This window comes from Rhipicephalus sanguineus, chromosome 1 (genome assembly GCF_013339695.2).
Source record: "Rhipicephalus sanguineus isolate Rsan-2018 chromosome 1, BIME_Rsan_1.4, whole genome shotgun sequence".
Lineage (NCBI taxonomy): Eukaryota > Metazoa > Arthropoda > Arachnida > Ixodida > Ixodidae > Rhipicephalus > Rhipicephalus sanguineus.
The window spans coordinates 10,199,802-10,224,545 of NC_051176.1; the positions used below are offsets into that span (position 1 = coordinate 10,199,802).

A 24,744-nucleotide genomic window follows, 5' to 3' on the forward strand; every position below is an offset into this window, starting at 1 on the left:
AATAATTACGTCAGTTGGGTTTATTCTATCATTTGATATTTCGCCGTTCAGAAAACGCTGGCTGCAGATCCTCGTGTTTTTCATAGCCTCCCAAGGGACCCCATCCTCACTGAAATGCCCATAAGGTTACAGTAATGTCGAAGAAGCAAAGAATTAGTTAAAACAGTGTATATTTACAATATTTGCAATGTGAAAGCAAATCGAAGATTGGCTATAAATAATGCTTGTAGACCATGTGCTTCATTGAAATCATCTTCAAAGGAGATACAAAACTACATTGAAGCAATACGAACATATATATTCACCAGATTCAAGCAAAAGAAAAAAAAGAGGTAGCTAGCACCACTAACAAGAATAAATTTTAAAAAAGCATCAAGGTTTCCGAATAGACCCTACGCATTACATAGATTGCGTAAAGTGAGAGTGCATTAGTGGTAGATGTCAGGGCTTAAAGTTCGGGCGTTTCGCAGTGCCATGAAGTCATGTTGAAAAAGTCGGTTTCCGAATAGACCCTACGAAAGACATAGCTTGTGTCAAGTGAGAGTGCATTACTGACAGACATCAGGGCTTAATTTTCGGGCGTTTCCCAATGCCATGAAATCAGTTTAAAAAAGTTGTTTTCAGAATAGACCCTACGACTGACATAGCTTGTGTAAAGTGATAGTGCATTAGTGGCAGACATCAGGGCTTAAAGTTCGTGTGTGTTTCTCAATGCTATGAAATCATGTTAAAAAAAGGTGGTTTCCGAATAGACCCTTCGAATGACATAGCTTGCGTGAAGTGAGAGTGCATTAGTGGAAGACATCAGGGCTTAAATTTTGGGTGTTTCCCAATGCCTCGAATCCTTCTTATAAAAGTTGGTTTCGGAATAGTCCCTACGGATAACATAGCTTGTGTAAAGTGAGAGCCCATTAGTGGCAGACGTCAGGGCTTAAAGTTCGGGCGTTTCCCACTGCAATGAAGTCACGTTAAAACATATTCTTTTTGAATAGACCGTACGAATGACACAGCTTGCGTAAAGTGAGAGTGCATTAGAGCCCGACATCAGGGCTCAAATTTCGGGTGTTTCCCAATGAAATGAAGTCATGTTAAAAAGGCTTGACGGCTTCCGAATCGATCCTGCGCATTACATAGCTTGTGTAAAGTGAGAGTGCATAAGCGGCAGACATCAAGGCTTAAAGTTCCGGCGTTTCCCAATGGAATGAAGTCATGTTAAAAAATGTTGGTTTCTAAATGTACCCTACGAATGACACACCTTGTGTAAAGTGAGAGTGTATTTCTGGAAGACATCAGGGCTTAAATTTTGGGCGTTTCCAAATGCCATGAATCCATCTTACAAAAGTTGGTTTCGGAATAGACCATACGAATGACATAGCTTGTGTAAAATGAGAGTGCATTGGTAGCAGACATCAGGGCTTAAAGGTCGGGCGTTTCCCAACGCATTATAGTCATGGTAAAAAAAGTTCATTTCTCAACAGTCCCTATGAATGATATAGCTTGTGTAAAATTGAGAATGCATTAGTTGTAGACATCTGGGCTTAAAGTTCGGGCGTTTCCCAATGCAATGAAGTCATGTTAAAAAAAGCTTCACGGCTTCCGATTCCACCCTATTCATGACACAGCTTGTGTAAAGTGAGAGTGCATTAGTGGCAGACGTCACGGCTTAAATTTTGGGCGTTTCCCAATGCCGTGAAGCCATGTTTAAAAACGTTGGTTTCCTAATAGGCCCTACGAATGACATAGCTTGTGTAAAGTGAGAGAGCATCAGAGGCAGACATCAGGGCTTAATTTTCGGGCGTTTCCCAATGCCATGAAGCCTTGTTTAAAAATGTTGGTTTCGGAATAGTCCCTACGAATGACATAGCTTGTGTAAACTGAGAGCTCGCTAGTGGCAGACATCAGGGCTTAAAGTTCGGGCGCTTACGAATGCCGTGACGTCATGTTAAAAAAAGCTTCAGGGCTTCTGAATCGACCATATGCATTACATAGGTTGTGTAAAGTGTGAGTGCATTAGTGGCAGCCATCAGAGCTTAAATTTGGGGCGTTTCCCAGTGACATGAAGTGATGTTTTAAAAAATGTGACGGTTTCCTAATCGATCCTGCGCATTACACAACTTGCGTATAGTGACAGTGTATTAGTGGCAGACCTGAGGGTTTATATTTTGGGCGTTTCTCAATGCCATGAATCTATCTGATAAATATTGGTTTGGGAATGGCCCCTACGAATGACATAGCTTGTGTAAATTGAGAGTCTATTAGTGGCAGACGTCACGGCTTAAAGTTCGGGCGTTTCCCATTCAATGAAGTCATGCTAAAAAAAGCTGGTTTCCGAATAGATGCTACGAATGACATAGCTTCTGTAAAGTGAGAGTGCATTAGACGCAGACATCAGGGCTTAAAGTAGGGACGTTTCCCAATGCCACAAAGTCATGTTCAAAAAATTTGGTTTCGGAAGAGTCCCTACGAATCACATTGGTTGTGTAAAGTGAGATTGCATTAGTGAGAGACGTCGGGGCTTAAAGTTCGGGCGTTTCCCAATGTAATGAAGTCATGTTAAAAAAGATCGTTTCCGCAGAAACCCTACGAATGACATAGCGTGTGTAAAGTGAGAGTGTATTAGATGCAGACATCAGGGCTTAAACTTCGTGCGTTTGCAAATGCCATGAAATCATGTTAAAAAAAGTTGGTTTCCGAAGAAACCCTACGAATGACAAGCTTGTGTAAAGTTAGAATGCATGAGTGCGAGACTTCAGGGCTTAAATTTCGGGCGTTTCCCAGTGCCATGGAATCATGTTAAAAAAAGTTGGTTTCCGAATAGACGCTACGAATGTCATAGCTTGCGTAAAGTGACAGTGCATTAGTGGCAGACATCAGGGCATAAAGTTCGGGCGTTTCCCAATACAATGAAGTCATGTTAAAAAAGCTCGACGGCTTCCGAATCGGCCCTACGCACTACGTAGGTTATGTAAAGTGTGAGTGCCTTAGTGGCAAACATCAGGGCTTAAAGTTGGGTTGTTTCCCAGTTCCGTGAAGTCATGTTTTTAAAAATGTGAGGGTTTCCTTATCGGCCCTACGCATTACATAGCTTGCGTATAGCGACAGTTTATTAGAGGCAGTCGTCAGGGCTTAAACTTCGTGCGTTTCCCAATGTCATGAAGTCATGTTGAAAAAAAGTCACAGTTTCGCCGCAAGGGCGAAGCAGTGAATGCGATAGCAAGCAAATCGGCCCGTGATGGACGTCCTGCAACTAGCGTGCGTTCATCACTACCCGGCAGCTACTAGACAGTTTTAATTTCACGTGCGTAAGGACTTCTCATACGCAAACGTGAAAAGTACACGTACGTTACGTGCACGACATCTGAAACGCTTTTAGCTACACGTACGCGACGCGCGGTGAGGGCTACCACGTAGTTCCATCTGCTGAGAATCATGAATACTGAGGTAGCTTGTTCGAGCGCCCGCGCGAGCAGACAGCGCAAGGCCAAGGTTCTCCCTGCGCAAATATAAGAAGAAGCGAGAGAGCTGGCCGTCACCTTTAAGTGCGCCCGTCGCGCTCCTAGCGTCATCTAGCTGGTAATGAAGAAACGCTTATAAGCGCCTCCGTCTCTGAGGACTGCAAACGGTAAAGGGTGTGTATATAACGCTCGCCGTTAGCTGGCTGAGGGTTGTACGCTTTATGGAGTAGTGCTTAGCGCACTGCGCTGCGAATCGGTGGTTCGATTCCGGGCTTAGGGAGCATTTTCCTGGTTTATTTTTCTTTGCGATATTGATGTATATATACATACTTATATATATACACAACATGACGGTGGCGACGGCGACGGCAAAAATCAGCCGAGACGGTCCATATCATTGCTATCGCAATAAAAGTTGGTTTCCCAATAGAACATACAAATTACATACCTTGTGTAAAGTGCCAGTGCATTAGTCGCAGACATGAGGGCTTAAGGTTCGTGCGTCTCCCAATGCCACGAAGTCATGTTTAAAAAGTTGGTTTCTGAATAGACCCTACGAATGAGATAGCTTGTGTAAAATGAGAGAGCATCAGAGGCAGACATCAGGGTTTAAATTTCGGGCGTTTCCCAATTCTATGAAGTCATGCTAAAAAAGCTGGTTTCTGAATAGACCCTACGAATGACACAGCTTGTGTAAAGTGAGAGTGCATTAGTGGCAGACGTCAGGGCTTAAATTTCGGGCGTTTCCCAATGCCATGAAACCATATTTACAAACGTTTTCCGAATAGACCCTACGAATGACATAGCTTGCGTAAAATAAGAGAGCATCAGAGGCAGACAACAGGGCTTAATTTTCGGGCTTTTCCCAATGCTATGAAGTCATGTTAAAAAAGTTGGTTTCTGAATGGACCCTACGAATGACATAGCTTGCGTAAAGTGAGAGTGCATTAGTGGCAGACATCAGGGCTTAAAGTTGCGTCGTTTCCCAGTTCCATGAAGTCATGTTTTAAAAAATGTGAGGGTATCATTATCGGCCCTACGCATTACATAGCTTACGTACATTGACAATTTATTAGAGGCAGACATGAGGGCTTAAGGTTCGTGCGTCTCCCAATGCCATGAAGTCATGTTAAAAAAGTTTGTTTCCGTATAGACCGTACGACTGACATAGATTGTGTAAAGGATTAGTGCATTAGTGGTAGACATTAGGGCTTAAAATCCGTGTGTGTTTCTCAATGCTATGAAATGATGTTAAAAAAAGTTGGATTCCGAATAGATCCTACGAATGACCTACCTTGTGCAAAGTGAAAGTGTATTAGTGCAAGCCATTCGGGCTTAAATATCGGGTGTTTCCCAATGAAATGAAGTCATGTTAAAAAAAGCTCGACGGCTTCCCAATCGACCCTACCCATTACACAGCTTGTGTAAAGGTAGAGTACATTACTGGCAGACATCAATGAATAAAGTTCGGTGTTTCCCAATGCAATGAAGTCAAGGTAAAAAATGTTGGTTTTCAAGTAGACTCTACGAATGACACAGCTTGTGTAAATTGAGAGTGCATTAGTAGCAGACACGAGGGCTTATATTTTGAGCGTTTTCCAACGCAATGAAGCCATGTTAAAAGCAATGTTGGTTTCGGAATAATCCCTACGAATGACATAGCTTGTGTAAAGTGAGATTGCATTAGTGGCAGATATCAGGGCTTAAAGCTCGTGTGTGTTTCTCAATGCTATGAAGTCATGTTAAAAAAGTTTCTTTCTGAATAGTTCATAAAAATGACTTCGTTAGTGCTTGTCGGTGGGTTAGTTGGTTTGGAATCATGGTGATGAAACAGCGCTAAAAGAGCACTCGTGTGTGTGCCCTTCCGTCCTCCTCTCTTAGCACTGTTTCATCACCATCCTTAAAATGGCATGGCTTGTGTAACATGAGAGTGCAATAATGGCAGACATCAGGGCTTAAAGGTCGGGCGTTTCGCAATACAATGAAGTCATGTTAAAAAAGTTGCTTTCCGAAGAAACCCTACGAATGATATAGCTTGTGTAAAGTCAGAGTGCATTAGTGGCAGACATCAGGGCTAAAAAATTCGTGCGTTTCCCAAAGCCATCAAGTCGTGTTAAAAAAAGTTGGTTCCCGAATAGACCCTACGAATGACATAGCTTGTGCAAAGTGAGAGTGCATTAGTGGGAGGCATCAGGGCGTAAAGTTCGTGCGTTTCCTAATGCCATGAATTCATGTTGAAAAACTTGACGGCTTCCTAATCGACCGTACGCATTACACAGCTTGTATAATTGAGAGTGCATTAGTGGCAGATATCAGGGCTTAACGCTGGGGCGTTCCTCAGTGCCATGAAATCATGTTTTAAAAAATTTGAGGGTTTCCTAATCGACCATACGTGTTATATATCTTGCGTAAGTGAGAGTGCAATAATGGCAGAGATCTGGGCTTCAATTTCGGGGCGTTTACCAATACCATGAAGTCATGCTAAAAAAACTTGACGGCTTCTGAATCGACCCTACGCACAACATAGCTTTTCAAAAGTGAGAGTCCATTAGATGCAGACATCAGGGCTTAAATTTCGGGCGTTTCCCAGTGCCATGAAGTCATGTTAAAAAAAGTTCGTTTCCGAATAGACGCTACGAATGACATAGCTTCTGTAAAGTGAGAGTGCATTAGATGCAGACATCAGGGCTTAAATTTCGGGCGTTTCCCAGTGCCATGAAGTCATGTTAAAAAAAGTTGGTTTCCGAATAGACGCTACGAATGACATAGCTTCTGTAAAGTGAGAGTGCATTAGATGCAGACATCAGGGCTTAAATTTCGGGCGTTTCCCAGTGCCATGAAGTCATGTTAAAAAAAGTTGGTTTCCGAATAGACGCTACGAATGACATAGCTTCTGCAAAGTGAGAGTGCATTAGATGCAGACCTCAGGGCTTAAAGTTCGGGCGTTTCCCAATGCCATGAAGTCATGTTAAAAAAAGTTGGTTTCGGAATAGTCCCTACGAATGACATAGCTTCTGTAAAGTGAGAGTGCATTAGATGCAGACATCAGGGCTTAAAGTTCGGGCGTTTCCCAGTGCCATGAAGTCATGTTAAAAAAGTTCGTTTCCGAATAGACGCTACGAATGACATAGCTTCTGTAAAGTGAGAGTGCATTAGATGCAGACCTCAGGGCTTAAAGTTCGGGCGTTTCCCAGTGCCATGAAGTCATGTTAAAAAAGTTGGTTTCCGAATAGACGCTACGAATGACATAGCTTCTGCAAAGTGAGAGTGCATTAGATGCAGACCTCAGGGCTTAAAGTTCGGGCGTTTCCCAATGCCACGAAGTCATGTTAAAAAATTTGGTTTCGGAATAGTCCCTACGAATGACATAGCTTCTGCAAAGTGAGAGTGCATTAGATGCAGACCTCAGGGCTTAAAGTTCGGGCGTTTCCCAATGCCACGAAGTCATGTTAAAAAAATTGGTTTCGGAATAGTCCCTACGAATGACATAGCTTCTGCAAAGTGAGAGTGCATTAGATGCAGACCTCAGGGCTTAAAGTTCGGGCGTTTCCCAATGCAGTGAAGTCATGTTAAAAAAAGTTGGTTTCGGAATAGTCCCTACGAATGACATAGCTTCTGCAAAGTGAGAGTGCATTAGATGCAGACCTCAGGGCTTAAAGTTCGGGCGTTTCCCAATGCCACGAAGTCATGTTAAAAAAATTTGGTTTCGGAATAGTCCCTACGAATGACATAGCTTCTGCAAAGTGAGAGTGCATTAGATGCAGACCTCAGGGCTTAAAGTTCGGGCGTTTCCCAATGCCACGAAGTCATGTTAAAAAAATTTGGTTTCGGAATAGTCCCTACGAATGACATAGCTTCTGCAAAGTGAGAGTGCATTAGATGCAGACCTCAGGGCTTAAAGTTCGGGCGTTTCCCAATGCCACGAAGTCATGTTAAAAAAATTTGGTTTCCGAATAGATGCTACGAATGACATAGCTTCTGCAAAGTGAGAGTGCATTAGATGCAGACCTCAGGGCTTAAAGTTCGGGCGTTTCCCAATGCCACGAAGTCATGTTAAAAAAAGTTTGTTTCCGAATAGACGCTACGACTGATATAGATTGTGTAAAGTTATAGTGCATTAGTGGCAGACATTAGGGCTTAAAGTCCGTGTGTGTTTCTCAATGCTATGAAATGATGTTAAAAAAGTTGGATTCCGAATAGACCCTACGAATGACCTAGCTTGTGTAAAGTGAAAGTGCATTAGTGCAAGGCATCAGGGCTTAACGTTGGGGCGTTTCCCAGTGTCCTGATTTCGCGTTAAACAAACTTTGAAGTTTTCCGAATAGATCCCTACGCATCACATAGCTGGTATATAGTTAGAGTTTATTAGTGGCAGACATCGCAGCTTAAAGTACCGGTGTTTCTCAATGCCGTGAAATAATATTTAAAGAAAGTTCGTTTACGAATTGACCTGCGGATTACATAGCTGTTCGGATTACATAGTGGCAGACATCAGGGTTCGAAGTCCGAGTTTCCCCAATGCCATGAATCACGGTAAAGAGAAGTTCAATGTTTCCGAAGAGACCCTACGCATTACATAGATTGTGTAAAGTGAGAGTGTGTTAGCGGTGGCCATCAGGGTTTAAACGTCAGGCGTTTCCTAATGCCATGAAATCGTGTTAAAAAAATTCGGCAGATACCACGCGTTGTGGGAAGCCGGTTTCATGCGAAGCAGTCAGCGAATGCTTCTGTGCTGTATTTTTTTTTACATTGAGCCAAGCGCTACGAGGTGGATTGACGTGTGTCGTGAGTGTAGTAGCTTGTGCACATCGTGGGCTTAACAGGCACGTCGACAACACTGGGGTTTAAAGAGTAAGTTATGGTGTGACGTAATGCCAGCCCTCATGTTACAGTACCTCCGCCAGTGTTATCGTAATAAGTGCACTTTGATGTGTAATCACAGGAATATCGTACGTAACTTTCGTCAACATAATGCTCCGGGGTCGGAGCAATGCTGCAATATAGCTTGCTGTATCATAGGAATACAAATTTACTGTTCCTTACACTACTTTAAAAGCGGAGCCAGTACTGGAACCACAGACGTTAATCTGATATGACGCCTGTATCGTCTGAGTACATAAGTAGTATATATTGCTTTCTTGTAAAATTAGATAGCCAGCGCCTCAACCGCAATTGACGTTACAGCCGCATTACGCCTGCATAGGCTGTTTTTCCAAACTAGAATATGGTCCTGGCGTGGCTCTGTGGTGGAATACCTGACTGCCGCGCAGAATGCTTCGGTTGGATCCTAACCTTTATTATTTTCCTTCGTTGGGTCAACGCTGCGATGTCGGTTTCTCTCAACGCTCTCACATTTAAATTACCAATGTCTCTTCTCGCCGTTCCTGGGTAGGTATAAACTGTCAATCACCGGTGGCGCATACCCGTTAGACCCCGGCTCTGGGTATACGGGTACGTGCCGCAAGTGCTGGAAGAAACGATTTGACGACGTACGCAATAGGATTTTCATATTATTTATGTTATTACCCGACACTCATATTGCTCAAATCCTCTTACCCTACCATGCCAATTTTGGCCCACACCGATATAAGGATGTGATCATGACAGCACCCTCACGTGGGCGGGTAGATAGATAGATAGATAGATAGATAGATAGATAGATAGATAGATAGATAGATAGATAGATAGATAGATAGATAGATAGATAGATAGATAGATAGATAGATAGATAGATAGATAGATAGATAGATAGAAACGCTCAAATTGCCAAAGGTCCGCTAACAAATGCTTCGCATTTAGAAATTTGGTTTCCGAATTGACTCCATGCCTTAAACAACTTCTGTCAGGGAGAGTGCTTTAGTTTCAGAAATCAGGGCTTAAATTTTGGGTGTTTCCCAATTCCATAAACTCGGCGTTCGGCGTTCGTCCAGGCGTTCGTCCATGTCACTTCTTGTGTTCGTCTCTTTTGCGCCTGATTCCTTTCCATAAACTCATGGTAATAAAACTTGAGGGTTTCCGAATGGAACCTTAGCATTACATAAATTGTGTATAGAGAGAGTGCATTAGTGACAGACATCGGTGATTATATTCCGGTCGTTTGCCAGTGCCATGAAGTTACGTTAAAAAAGACACAGTTTTCGCCGGAAGCGCAAAGGAATGAATGCGATAGCAAGAAATTGGAATGTCACACGAAGAACGAGAAGCAACTCGGTAGTTGCAGCGCGCCGCTGAAGCACAGAGGACACTTGAAACGAGCGCACGGGTATACATAGGGCAGGAGTGAACTAACTGTCGCAGTTGTTACGTGTTTGTGATTGTGCAACGCGCTGCAAGTGTCGGCAATATAGAACTGCAGATTGTCGGCAATATAGCCCCAAAAATCTTGGGCACCAAGGAGCTTGCGAGCCGCCAGGGCGCATACGCAGAAAACAAGCCAATCTTGCGCTCTTGTGCTAGCGTTGGCCTGAAGACTCAAAAATCAAAAACTACCGCGGATCCCCAAGACGCATGATTTTAATTTCACCACGTGTGGCGCCCCATGCGTTTGCGTTGCCAATGCAGCTTGCGTTTCACCCAATTCTCAAGCTTTGCTGATCCTTCGAACGCCAGAGGAGCTCCTACCCAACGCAGCATTTTGACCCTGTGTCTTGGGTCTCCAATTCTCAAACTCTTTAATGAAGAATCATACGCTCTGAGATATTTCTTTTTATTTTAAACTGCCGCGAAGGGAGTGACCCCCTGCCGTCTCCTACCACACGGGGGCATCCGATGTAAGACGTGCCCGGCGTTCTTTGCTTTTTTTCTCCTTCCAAACCACGAGTGGGTACAGAAAAGGGTCAATTTGTCGTGTGCGTCTTCAGGGCAGTTTTCAAACTGAAACAATATTAGGAGCGCTGCGTGAGAGAGAACACGCTCAAGCTCCTCCGAGATTTGCTTACCACCAGCGGTAAATGGTGTATATAAATAGCTCGCTGTTATTTCGCCAGCGCATGCATGGGGCATGGTTGAGTGTTCTAATGCAGCAGGCTGGGGAGAGAGGATTAGCTGGTGCGAATCCCCGGTCGGGTGCTTCGGAATTTTTTTTCTTCTGCTTTATTTTTCTTTGTGCCTTTTTATATATATACTTACGTATACATATCCAGGGCATGACGGCAATGACGACGGCGACGGCAAAAATCAGCCCACAGTGTCCATATAATTGGTCTCGAAATAAAAAGTTGGTTTCGGAATAGGCCCTACCAGTGACATACCTTGTGTAAAGTGAGATGGCATTAGTGGCAACATCAGGGCTTAAATTTCGGGCGTTTCCCAGTGCCATAAAGTCATGTTAAAAAAAGTTCGTTCCCGAATAGACGCTACGAATGACATAGCTTCTGTAAAGTGGGAGTGCATTAGATGCAGACATCAGGGCTTAAATTTCAGGACGTTTCCCAGTGCCATGAAGTCATGTTAAAAAAATTGGTTTCCGAAGACATCCTGCGCATCACATAGATTGTGCACTGAGATCATGTTAATTATGATAGTGCTAACTAGAATTATGCTAATTAGCTGTACACTTATTGAGACCCCTGCTAATTAAAATGAGATTTTTATGCCGTGTTATTTAAAACATTACCAATTAAGCCATGGCTGTTCAATATCCTCTTAATTAGGTCGCAGATAATTAATACCATCAATATTGAGACCGAGCTGACGCGGTTTCAATTCCGAAGAAGATCGAGCAGACTGAGCAGACAATGCGCCTCGCAAAAAGCTGGGAGAAGCTAGGTGATCAGCTAGCTTCTCTGATGGCTGCAGCCTTGCAAAATTCTGCAAGCTCACCAAATTGTTTTACATGCGAATAAGCTACTGCTTAGCGTCCAACGCATGAAACGCTAGACGGTCACACCGGGAACTGGGACCTTCTCAGAATAAACGAGAATGTACGCGAGTTCGCTCGTCACTCAGACGCCCGCGGCGCAGATCGGGTCCGCCCGCCGGCATTGCTCTTGCGGAGGAGCAGTGCTCACGCCGCAACGCCGCGAGCAGCACGATTCATGATTAAGCTTAATCGCACGGACATGCACACACGCGCGAAAAACTAAATGTTATACCATCACCTGACTACGACGTCTCGCATTCATTTTCACCGCGCTCACGATGTACCACTCACAGCCATGAAGCAAGCGCCCATGGTGTCATTTGCGGCGAGAAATGTTACTATTTACTTATTTGTGCATGCATTGTCAGGACCCGGAAACTGAGCGCTAGTTTCGGTTTCAAGGAACATGCGCGCTCGTAGCGGTTGCCGGGCATTCCTAAGATCTGGTTGAAACAAGTGAGGTTGATGTGGATGTTCGCATTATTTTCTTTCGCCGAGTTTTTACAAATAAAGAAATTTGATTGAAATGTAAGGAACTCTTGTTTTGTTTATTTGTCTTTTTTTATTTCTTATTTTTTGAATTGTAAATCGGGCGAAGTGCGGGAACTGGCAGAATTATGTTTGTAGCACTTGCCTTCGCTCACCATTGCCACTAGCTCAGCGATATCACAAGTTCGATCGTGCTCAGGTTATCTCGCTCAGTTGGCGTGCCAAGTATGAATACGGGAAAGGTAAGACATTGGCATGTGGCGTGCAGCGAACGGAAGCAACAGTGAGGCACGTCGAGGAGGCCGGCCAAGTATTAGACGAAGATGGCTAAATCGGGCAAAGATGGCAAAACATGTTTTGAGCGGCTGTGTGAAGTCTTAACCCAGGGATTTCCGGTTCCGCGAAGGTTTTTCAGCTTTCCCAGTGACAACGCGTGAGTTCGAGTATCTGGGTCCATCAGTTGACCAGGTATTCATTTTGCATGAGTACATGAGTAAACCTAGTTTTCTGCAAACCTGACTAGACTGACATAAGCGCAGTGTCGCTAGGTTAATTCGTCATGACAACAGCCTGCCTGCTGCCGGCAAAATACGTTTTGTGAAAGTCTTGAATGCGTGTTGGTGTGGCTACACAGTTTATTCATCTTTTCTACAGGCGTGTTCATCTTTTGTACATGTATGTTTTTCTAATGCACGTAGCCAGCTTACAACTTTGTGGGCCTTTACTTATAATACTTTCGCTGAAATACATCTAGTGGACTCACTGATGCTTTGAGACATTGTTTAACAGGGAATGCCGCTGGAGCCAACGTTTGGACAAGTCGACTTTTCTTCGTCAAGGCGCCCCGCCACGGTGGTCTAGTGGTTATGGCGCTCGACTGCTGTCCCAAAGGTCGCGGGATCGAATGCCGGCCGCGGTGGCTGCATTTTCGATGGAGGCGAAAATTTTTGAGGCCCGTGTTCTTATGTGTATATATGTTTTTAGCACGCAACGTGTGATTAAAAAGTCACAGCTTCGCCGCAAGGGCGAAGCAATGAATGCGATAGCAAGAAACTAATGCTACACGAAGTGAGGCTCGCCAATGGATACTCTCAGTTTGAACAGCGCTCCTGTTGCAAAGGCGGCCAAAGCAGCGAAGGAAACTAGAGTGCTTCAAGTGTCGAGCTGTGACACTTGATAGTTCGCGCTCATCTTCTGTTTGTTCGTTTAGCGGCGTCCCTTGAGCTCGAGTGACTTTCGTACGCTCCGTAACATGAGCGCGGACATCACGGTGAAAGCGTGAAACATCCCTCTTCCCCTCAGCACGAGAAAACAGCGCGAGCAGACAGCGGAAGGGCAAGGTTCTCTCTGCGCAAACATAACAAGAAGCGAGCGCGCTCGCTGACGACTTTTAAATCCACCCGTCGCGCACCTAACGCCATCTCGCTGGTAATGAAGAAACGCTTATAAGCGCCTAGGGTCTCTGAGTCCGTCCAGCGGTAAATGATGTGTATATAACGCTCGCCGTTAGCTACGTAGAGGATCTGCGTTTCGTGGCGTAGTGGGTGGCGCCACTCGCTGCGGAGCAAGAGGTCCCTGGTTCGATTTCGCGCTTTGGAAGCATTTTTCTCAATTATTTTTCTTTGGGGCTTTTATATATATATATATATATATATATACATACTTATACATATACGGTGCATGACGGGCGACGGCGACGGCAAAATTCAGCCGACACTGTCCATATAATTGCTATCGCAATAAAAAAAGTATTCAAATTTTACTTGTGCTGATCGAGTTTTGTCTTAGTGAGAAATCGGTCAGCTTTAGTTTGTCGACATCGTAGCACAGGAAAAAAGTTTTAAAAATGGTGAACTAAATTTAACGAATCTGCGCGTCGCACGAGCGGACCTGCAAGGTAGCACGAACACATTCCGCTAGCATGCCAAGTGGGACAGGAGAGCTTCCGCGGCAACCCTCCTCATCTCGGTTCGCGCCCTTTCCTTCTCTTTGGTGACCTCACCAGTGACGTCATGAAAGAAATGTTTTGTTTGTGAATTATTTCTAGTAGGATACCCAGCAGCCGCTAGTGGTGAAAGCGGCGCTGGCGCAGCGTATCAGCATGCGAGAGCGTGTCCTATGGCAGGTATAGGGAGTTTTCGGCCCCTGACATTGTTTATACCGATTCGTTACTACAGAAAAATCTTCAGATGGCTAATGTAAGTAGCAGTAACTTGTCCATTCATTTATCTGTATATTCGATAGAAGCGACACGAGCTGCTCGAGAATATCGCGTGTGTGCCCTTGTTGCCTTCGAGAGTGGAAATTTCCATGCTGCAGGTGGAAGGAGAGAACTTGCCCGAAAGAGGACAAACGCCCCCAAACACGGCTTGTGGGAGGCGCGATGATCAGTTGGCAAAATTATAGCGCGACAATCACGCTGACTTAGAATAACAGAGAGCTGGGCTAGTTGGTAAGCATTCATTCTATAAAGACGGGGCTTGCGAACACGGACTTACAAGAAAGAAGTCAGGACACCTCAAACGGCGACTAACAACTGAAGAAACGCACAACGGCGAAAAAGAAAGAAGGCACGAAAACATATCTGCGCATGCCCATGCAATAGGCGAACTTATCAATCCGGCACGCATGGGGGTCTACGTGGGAGATAACTGTTGGGGCATTTGATTTCATCTTTATGCAGGTTAATCGACTGGTTGGCTCACGCATGCGCTACCACTATCCTCGATGCGCCATGCCTCAATCATCAGGCGCGTTTCTTCATTTCTATGCCGGTACAACACTGCGCATTCATCGAATTTTGGCGTGCACTTAAACTCTCGACAATGTAAAAATAAATTAGAAATTGAGCCTTCGGTTATCGATCTCTTATGTTCCAATACTCTCTGGTTAGTGGAGCAGCCCAACTGGCCAGCTTGGAAGCGGTCGCAGCTAAAAGGGACCATATACGCCACACTTAGACAGCAATCAGTGAATTTGTTTGTGTGTTTTACGAAACAAATATCGGTCCGCTTCTCTTTTACTCGCTCATGCTTGCTCTGCACTGCGGCACAAATCTTACCTAGCTTATTGGCAGCCGCGAAAACAACATTAACGCCGTACCTACTTCCTATTTTCTTTAGCCTGTGAGATACGCAATGAATGTACGGTACTGCTACGACACGTTTCTTCCTATCGCTTTCTGCAACCATGCTCGGACTTGACATAATGGACTTCTTTAAACGCTCAGCGACAGTGGCCACTGCATCACGGGGTTAACCTACATCTAAAAGACGCGTAAGCTGTGCGTTAGAGCTATCACTCATTTTGTGCTCACGCGACTTCGTGAGGGCAGACTTAAGGCAAGACATGTCGATACCGTTTTTTACAACCTTCGAGTGCTTCGGCGATATATTTAACAGCGGTTGCAAAGATCTAGGAGAATACTGTCAGCACGCGTGGTTCTTCTGAAACATTAAGGAAATGTCTGGAAATTGCATTCGATTATTCTGAGGCACCTCTTCAGTAAAGTTCAGCCCTCCTCCATTTATTTCAAATTTTTCGCTCACTGAGGTTACCACGGTTCCAAAGTCCTCGCCACTACCAAAATAAAGTAATCATGTACATAACGAAAAACCCTTAACCGAATTGCCTACGGCACCTTCCAAAAGTTTGTTAATATTGCTAACGTATACATCACTAAGAACAGGAGTAACCTTAGAACCAATACATATCCCTGATTTCTGCACATACACATATGCTCGTGATGCAGTGGCCACTGTCGCTGAACGTTTAAAGAAGTCCATTATGTTAAGTCCGAGCATGATTGCAGAAAGCGATAGGAAGAAATGTGTCGTAGGTATACCGTACATTTATTGCGTATCTCCCAGGCTAAAAGAAAGTAGGATTTACATAAGGCGTTAACGTTGTTTTCGCGGCTGCCAATAAGCTAGGTAAGATTTGTGCCGCTGTGCAGAGGAAGAATGAGCGAGTAAAAGACAAGAAGCGGACCAATATTTGTTTCGTAAAACACACCAACAAATTCACTGATTGCCGTACAAGTGTGGTGTATATCCTCTTCAGACCCCGCGTGCATTAAAATGCACATTTATTTTTTCCCGGTTTTCGAAATTCGCGCCACTATTAGAGCCAACATTCTTGGTGCAATCGCATGCTTTATTATGTGGTGCCATCTGGTCAGCAATACAGGAAGCATACTACAGTGGAAGGTCCGTTTTCCCGCTTGAAACATGGCGTCATTCTCGTCTTCGACGTTCTGTTCACGGCGTCCAAGTAATTCACAAATTGCTCAATAATCATTGTGTCATATTTCTTAATTGTTGTTTAAATCTACTTAGGAAAGGTTTAGGGATAATTTCCGCACGTCATGTAACCCTAAGGGCGAGATTTTTTGCTATCACAAGCTGTTTTCTTGAAATGTGCATTATAATGCACACTCGGTCTCAATAGGTGCTTTTTCCTGCGTATGTTTGCTAATCTGATGCGGTTCGTTACTCTTTGGCATTAAGCTTTTGCATTTGTTTCACCTAGGAATCAGTGATAAAGAAACGTGTTCTTGAGTCAATGACCAGCAACGACACCTCGGACCTAGAATTCTCATACGTTGATGCTGTCCCTTCCCCATTACCTGTTGCCGGAAGACAGGTATGGTGCAGAATTTCACAATAGGCAGTTTTCGAATACCGTACGCTAAGTTAGCGTTAGCGTTTGTGGCCCGCTATTTGCGTCACTTAACGGGAGCCCGCAAGCGGAAGCGTACAACGCATGCGCAGTTGGGCGAAAAGCCAACGCAAAGCTTTTCGTACGCTACTCGAAAGCTCCCTAATGAGTCACGACGGAAGCTGCTGAAAGCCAAGGTCGGGCCCATGCCTTCTGAGCCAAGAACTGCACAAGCAAGTCACATTTCAGAGGTTGGGAACTAGGGATCCTCCTCGAGGTGCCGAAACAGAGGATATTCTCAGCGCAATAGGCGTGCGCACGGGGGGGGGGGGCACGGGGTCGGCGGCCCCCCCTAGTCACCTAAGAGGGGGGGGGCGCAAAGTCTGCCCCATTCGTTGACTCCCCTAGTCACCTATGAGGGGGGTCGCAAAATCTGCCTCGTACATTGACTTAGTAAGGGGGGCGCTACAATGAACCTTCACCCCCCCCCGCTGATCGGGGACCTTGCGCACGCCTGTGCTCAGCGCACAAAGTTCCGGTGCATCACGTGCAACATCGTTCTTTGCATCACATCCGCGCGAAACTTCTGCAGGCAGTTTCACAACAAATAAGCGTGCCTTTCGCGAGCAAATGTAAAAATTGCGTTAAAGGCAAGTGTCGTTCGTTTTCCGTGCATTGAGACCCAGTGTGCATCATAATGCACACCCTGCTGCGCAAAAACTGTTTGCCGTACAGACGCAATTTTTTTCTGGTTTAATACAGCATGTGTGTGCATTCCAAAAATGTGTTTTGATTTCACCTGTGTGGCCACAAATTTGCTCAGGTCTCAGGAGGATATGGTCCCTTTCAGCTGCGGCCGCTTCTACGTAGGACAGACGGGCCGATGCATTAACCAGAGATTGTTGGAACATAAGAGATCGCTAACAGGAGGCTCACCTTCTAATCTATCGTTATATTGTCGAGATTGTAAGTGCACGCCAAAATTCAATGAATGCGCAGTTTTGTACCGACATAGGAATGAATAAACGTGTCTGATGATTGAGGCATGGCATATCGAGAATAGTGGTAGCGCATCCGTGAGCCAACCATCGATTAACTTGCATATGGATGAAATCAAATGCCTCAACAGTTATCTTTCGCGTAGGCCCCCACGCGTGCCGGATAGTTAGGTTAGCCTATTGCATGGGCATGCGGAGATAAGTTTTCGTGCCTTCTTTTCCGCCGTTGTGCGTCTCTTCAGTTGTTAGAAACGGCGTTTGTGGTGTCCTGACTTTTTTCGTGTGTCCGTGGTCGCACGCCCCGTCTTCTTAGAATCACACTGACGTCGCTGCACTGTTCAAAATGTTGACTGAGTGGCGGCGCTGGTGCGTTCGCACGCAGTGTTCCTTTGAAAGCCGCCGCAAATTCCGCACATACCTTTGTGACGTCATGCCCGTTCTCGAAGCCGTTTTTATCAACGCTGCTGTCGCACGTTCCACACTGTCTTCCTGTCATGACCGCCGTAGGGCGAGCTCGGAGCAAACTCGCGTTGCCTTGAAGCTCGGGCCATCCTGCATAGCACCGCAGCACTACCGCAAGCCATCCGCATGTGGATTCTGGATGCTATCGCCTCTGATAGTAACCCTAATACGTTTCGGCACAAACTTGAAATACATTTTCTTAGTATAGCCTCGTAAAATGGTTTTTATCGTTTAAATTTCAAGACTTTCATTCTCGCGTAGCGCAGCGATTTTTTTTCTTTTTTCTTAACGTGCTCAAACCTGCTGTTTTCTTTACTGTTGAATTAGGATGACCTACAACATTGTTACTTTCGTTGATCTATATTTTGTTGTTGTTTTATTAACTTGCACTGTAACGTTGTTCCTTGTAAGGTTACTTCTGATTTCACTGTAAGCCCTCTTATTCAATGTCTTCGGGCCTGTTATATATTTCCCCATAAATAAAGAGATAAACACTACATAATTCACATATTACCTGTAATATATTACTTTTTATTTACAATGAAATTGTGTAACTCAATATTTATTTTTTTCGCAGGTGGTTCCAGGGCTTTGACTGGGACGGTTTACAAGCGCGGACACTCCAGCCGCCCTTTGAACCCCAGGTGGAGATCTTTAATTGCATCTCAGAAACATTGGCCCGAACTGATAAAGCTCTTGTTTCGGAAGTGTTTACATTCGCGTTGGTCGACCGTTTTCGCTATATTGCCACACACGCTCCTTCCTATGTTTTATGCCACCGGCCATTGCACGTGTAGCTGCTGCCTTGCGCAAACCACGCCAGAATTTCTTAGGACATTCGAGATTATTTTATGATTATCTGTTACGCTTGAGCACGCAAACATGCACAGCTGAGTTCATTCTCGACCTAACGCGGCCACGAGCGATATGGCTCGAATGTTCATGCTGCATGTATGAACACTGACACGCGTTGCCGCAGTTCAGATTATCGACGGCCGACGCACTGTTCAACGCTATCAGTGTACAGCGTCTATTGCGTGTACTCTGACTTTTCGTTTCCCGGACACAGGTTCGCCCAAATAAAATGTTTGATCTTGAACACGCCGACTGCTCCCTTCGTCAGCTTCACGACCGCGTCGCAATATGTTCAGCATCAGGATTGGTTGGAATCTTGAGGCAACGTTGAGGCATCTACAAGTTTGACCGATGTATACATTGCCGCACGACAGTGGTATTCTATATACAACACTACGTGCGCAAGGAACGAACAGCCTTACGTGTCTAATGGCACATGCTCTTTTTTCACACTGCTTTGGCCTACCTATCTTCTTACCAACCGCTGAGCAGATGCGGCCCACCTTGTTTTCTGCTGAGAACACGAGATTCACCCCATACCTCGAAGCCACTCTCTTAAGGCCGTGCGAAAGCCAGTGGACATACGGGATTTTTGAAACTCTTTTTCTTTCCTGCGGGACATTCTTGGCTGGAACTGTCCCAAGGCGTTGCTTGATGGACTTTTTTAATTTTTTTCGCAAGTGGCAGCTATGCCATTATCAGGAAACGCGGTGTCTCCCAGTCTTTCCACCTACGCGAAAAAAACGCCAGGCCTGCGCTGAAGTCGCAGCACAGTCACAGCGAAAGCAGGAAGAGCGGCGTTTCTAGAGCCCGTTGTAAGCTATCTTGGGGCTACAATAGAAGTACACTAGAATGGTACCCACTACGCCATAAATCACAATTTTTGTGAAGTTGGGAAGCACCTACTGAGACATTATTCGTCATTCTGCGGAGAAGCGAGGCACCAGCTACACGTCTGTAAGGCATTATGTGCACTTTGTTGACGCGACGACTGATGACAATGAAGAATTATGGCTCAGCCCTTTGTAATGGGTTGGAAGCTTTAAACGGCCCACCAGTTATGTAATTTGCATTGGGTGACGCCCGGTCGCTATTTCCCTCTCCCGTCATGCTGTATAACATACGTTGACGTGGGAGAGAAACGGGGGGGGGGGGGGGGGACGACCTTTACTGAGACCCCGAGGAAATGGATCATGCGCTTATGGGCTTCCTTGGCAACCAATACAAGTGCACTTGCGAGGAACCCACTACACTATAAATCATTGTAATTTTACTGAGACCCCGAGGTTATGGATCATGCGCTTATGGGCTTCCTTGGCAAACAATACAAGTGCACTTGCGAGGAACCCACTACGCTATAAATCATTGTAGTTTTTGAGAAGTAGGGCAGCAGGCACTGTGCCATTTTTCGTCATTCTACGGAGAGCCGTGGTACCTGCTAAACACATGTAAGGCATTATGCGCACTTTGTTGATGCTGTGCCTGATGACGACGAAGAATTATGGGAATGCTTCCAACCCTTTGTAATGGGTTGGAAGCATTCAACAACCTACTCGTTGCGCAATTCGCATTGTGTGACGCCTGGTTACAGAATTCGCGTTGTGCGACGCTTGGTGCTTATTTTACTCTTCTATCACGCTGTATTGCATATGCTAATGTGGTTCCTTCCCGACATGAAGCCTGTATAGGACCTTTTTGCAAAGCAGTTTCAAGCATCAACCAGAATGGTATACGGCATTGGTGAGGTGCTTATCCTTACCGCTGTTCTAGCACACAATTGGAAAATCAGTTATGTGATGTATCCGCTATAGAGGTGATTGCGAATTCTGTAGTGCCTTCTGTTCGTCATTGTGTTGCGATAAGAGCATAATTAACATATTAATTCTTTGTCTGTATTCAATTGCTTTCAAGTGCTATCCTATGTTGAATAAATACCATGAAAGAAAAAAAAAACACCGGCATGTATCAGAGGTTGAATACTGGGCTCCCACGCAGAGGACCCAGGTTCGAACCTCGTTCCATCCTGGAATTTTTTTCTTATTTAGTTTTTTTTCATATTTCGAGCGATACTGGTTACGGACACCGGCGGCGGCGGACAACTACGGCGCCAAAAACGGCCGGTGAAATGATCTCATAACAGCTTTCGCTGTAAAAGTTGTCTCCATAAGGTGTGGGCATGCCCTGTCCAACGCCGATCTTAGGCAAGTCAGCGCAATGCCATTTTTTTACCAGGCGAGAATGCCCAGAGCTGGAATCAAGACGCGGCTTCGCGGTCCTAGGGGAAAACATCCAACACACTTGTGTTTGTTGGAATGACCAGCTGCAACTCCAGAAATCGCAGCTGTCCATTCTTCGGCACTTCGCACGTGAAAGTCAGGCCCCGCCCCTTTTTACCAAACACACTGAGCACCCCTGCTACGAAAGCTGGCTCAATGAATCAACAGCCAGTAGTCGTCCACATATATGTACACTTTCTGGACCAAACCATCAAGGCCAGTTACAAGATCGTTGTCAACTGTGGCCAAAAAAAGGTTGCTCAGTAATGGGGCCACTGTCGATCCAGTACAGACCCCCGATGTCTGGAAAACGTTCTTACCCTCCCAGTCGACGTACGTGTGTTTTATATAAAAGAATAATAATTCTAAAAAAACTTTCAACCGAGATACCGCACTTGGTCACATACTTCATTTCATCATTGTTGCATATGCACTCTTTTACACTAGTCATCAGTTCATCATGAGGCAGTGAATATTATAAGTCTTCTATGTCGATGATAAATCCCGAAGTGTTCTCATGACCGTCTCCTTTGAGGAAATTGACTACCGTTGACGAGTTCAGAATGATTTTCAATTCAATTCAATTTTTATTCAACATCTGACAGATGTTTGGTGCACGGACAAAACGCCTGAATAGGCTTGACTAGATCCGTGCACCAGACTATGCATACAGTGGTGTGAAATTACAACAACAATAGAGGTAGAAAGCAACGCGTAAAGGAAAGAAAACACAAAGGAAGTACGTAAAGGCTTTCAATAAAGGAAACACCATATATACACATCAGAACTACAAGAACGTATCTACATTATAATTCTTTGTAACTGATATATTTAATCTGTACATATCAAAACTACACGAAATTCGCTAAACTTCAAATCAAGGTAACAAACGTATGTAGTACGTTGAACAAAAAGAAACAATCACAGTTACACATACATATTGCCTAACTCAATCAAAGCCATTAAAGCTACATCCGTACCATCTCCGGCAAGTTCATTTAGTAATGTAAGTCATGTGTACCTGAGCATTTGATTTCCATAAGTCGTGCGGCATTTTCAAATTTTCCATATGTCAGGATGGCGTGTGTGGTATACACGGTCATTTTTTGTTAATTTCGCCAATGTCTTTAGAATAGAAATTTTCATTTTGTTTCCAACTTGTGTTGCCTATGTAATCTGAAATTGTGAATATTTTAAGCTTTTCGAACATGCCCTGTGTGTGACTTAGGCAAGGAGCATTAAAAACTATGCGTATTGCACGCTTTTGAAGTAAGAGAACTTTTTTTGTATTTTCTTTTGTTGTCCCCCAGACCAGTGCACCATAGGTCAGAGTGAGGAAAATAGAGCATTGTATAAAATATGGCTATTTGAAAGAGGGAGGGTAAAGCAATGTCGACGCATGAGGGCAATTACGTTTGACAGCTTTTAAATGCGAAGCATTTCTTAGTGAACTTCAGGCACTTTGGCCGTTTCTATCTACGTATCTATCTATCTATCTAGCCGCCTACGTCCAGGCGCTCTCCAGGTCGTCTCCATAACTTGTAATATACCAAAATTGGCATAGCAGGGGATCAGTATGTGACGAACACGATCCAACGGTCATGACATGAATAACGCAAAATACCTGTCGCGTACGTCATGAAACCCTTTCTCTAAGTCACGTGTGGCACATACCCGTATACCAGAGTTCACGTTTTGCGGGTATGTGCCACAGGTGATACAGAGTCTCAACCAACAAAGTAACCGCGAAAACACACACATTGACACCCAAGGAAAATGATAATAATAATAATCGTTGGGGTTTTATGTCCCAAAACTACAATATCATTATGAGAGACGCCGTAGAGAAGGGCTCCGGAACTTTTGACCTTCAGGTATTTTTTTAATGTGTACCGAGATCGCACAGTACACGGGCATCTAGCATTTTGCCTCCATCAAAATTCGACCGCCGCGGCCGGGATCGAACCCGCGACCTGCGGGTCAGCAGCCGAGTGCCGTAACCGCTACACCACCGCGGCGAACGCAAGGAAAGGGAAGAAGCTGAAGACAGAACAGCCCTCGAAGACACTCAACTACCATCCACACGTCCACGTGGTCCGCAACGTTGACCACGCGGATTACGCAAAAACCTGGATCAAAACTTCCTAAATTAAATCTGCCGAGATTACCAGGCCTCTCATCATTACCGGTGACTTCAACATTGATTTATCAAGACCCAGCAACGCCTGCTCCTTATCCTGCGTGAAAGACGGCTTGAATGTGGACAGGGAATCAAAAGACCTCGCTGCCACGTCCAGGACAGAAGGCATCATGGATCCTTTCATCGTAAGAGGCATCAAGGATTCCCACCAGCTGTACTATACCTCGCACTTCACTGCACTGAGACCCCTAGTAGCCGCGATCACGAACGGATCCTAATAACAAATCCGGTCCAGCTGCTGGGGCTCTCTAATCACGGTGATGATGACCTTGTTCAAGAGCTGTCATGAACCCCTTCCACACATGCACACGGGTTTGTGCGTGCGTGCGTTCTCCGTCATAACCGACAAGTATAAGCATAACCATAACAACTCCACTGTGACTGTAACGTATGCGCAGTGCGCCTGCGCGTGCCACTCGGCAACGTATATATTTAGGGAAACTTTTCTGAATGAAGCTTAGTTGCGAGCAACGCCTGCCCTGCGCATCGGTGTTCCTTCTTTGTCTTGTTCGGATTCGCGCTATCCAGTATTGAACAATATAAGCACTACATATCAGCTTACCGCGTATGGTGTTGGTAACACCCATGTTTCGGTTGGCATCGTTACGCAACTGTAAACAACTGGTTATAAATACATCTGCAACTCTTCAACATATGAGTGTGCGTATACCACTTCCACATTTCTCTATAGCGTCAATCCGTAACGTTTTGCTCAATGTGAAAAATTACGCCACAGTCATCATCCCGTGCATGCTTCGCATAACGTCGATTCCCAATGTACGTGGGATCTGCCGAATTTTTTTCAGCAAGTAATAATCTGATCATCCTACGACAAGTTACTCGAGAAAAATACGCCTAGCGTTTCGAAACTATCACAACTTCTATTTCAGAATTGTTGAGCACTAATCGGGGGACTGCACAGCAGTTGTTTCGCGGGTGAAACAAAACTGCCTTGGTTTTACTGATGTTTAGCTTTAGTTCATTATTAGTAGCCCACGAGTGAATGGAATGAAGTGCCTGATTTGCTCGTTCCGAGAGACATGCAACATCCGAGCCAGCGAAAAAGAGGCTAGTATCATCAACGTATAGTATATGTTTTGCCGTAGGATCAATATTAACGATGTCGTTACTATAAAGAACAAAGAGAAAATGACCGAGAATGCTCCCCTGTGTTACACCTAGACTGACTGGTTTAAGTGAAGAAGAGTGACCATGAACCATGACAAACTGTGAACGATGTTGCAGATAAGATGAAATAAGCGACAAAGCTTTTCCTCGAATGCCATAGTGCTCCAATTTTTTATTTAGTATGTTGTGGTTAATAAGATCAAACGCTTTTGTGGAATCCAAAAAGATACCAAGGACCAAGTTCTGGCTTTCAAACATTTCAAGAAATATTTCTTTTTGCGTGAGCAATGCCAGCTCAGTAGACTTATCTTTTCGGAAACCAAACTGCGAATCCATTCAAATGCTGTAACGGTCAGTGAAT

At 44.8% G+C, this 24,744-nt stretch overlaps 1 protein-coding gene across 1 annotated transcript in view; it reads left to right on the top strand.

Moving 5' to 3' along the window:
• Positions 1-24,744, top strand: part of LOC119389391 (cGMP-dependent protein kinase, isozyme 1) — a gene marked incomplete in the record, with an annotated part of 765,645 nt that overhangs the window by 728,897 nt on the left and 12,004 nt on the right. Inside the window, 1 exon segment of the mRNA XM_049413534.1 lies at positions 18,502-18,568. Coding sequence (XP_049269491.1) covers positions 18,502-18,568 — 67 coding nt within the window.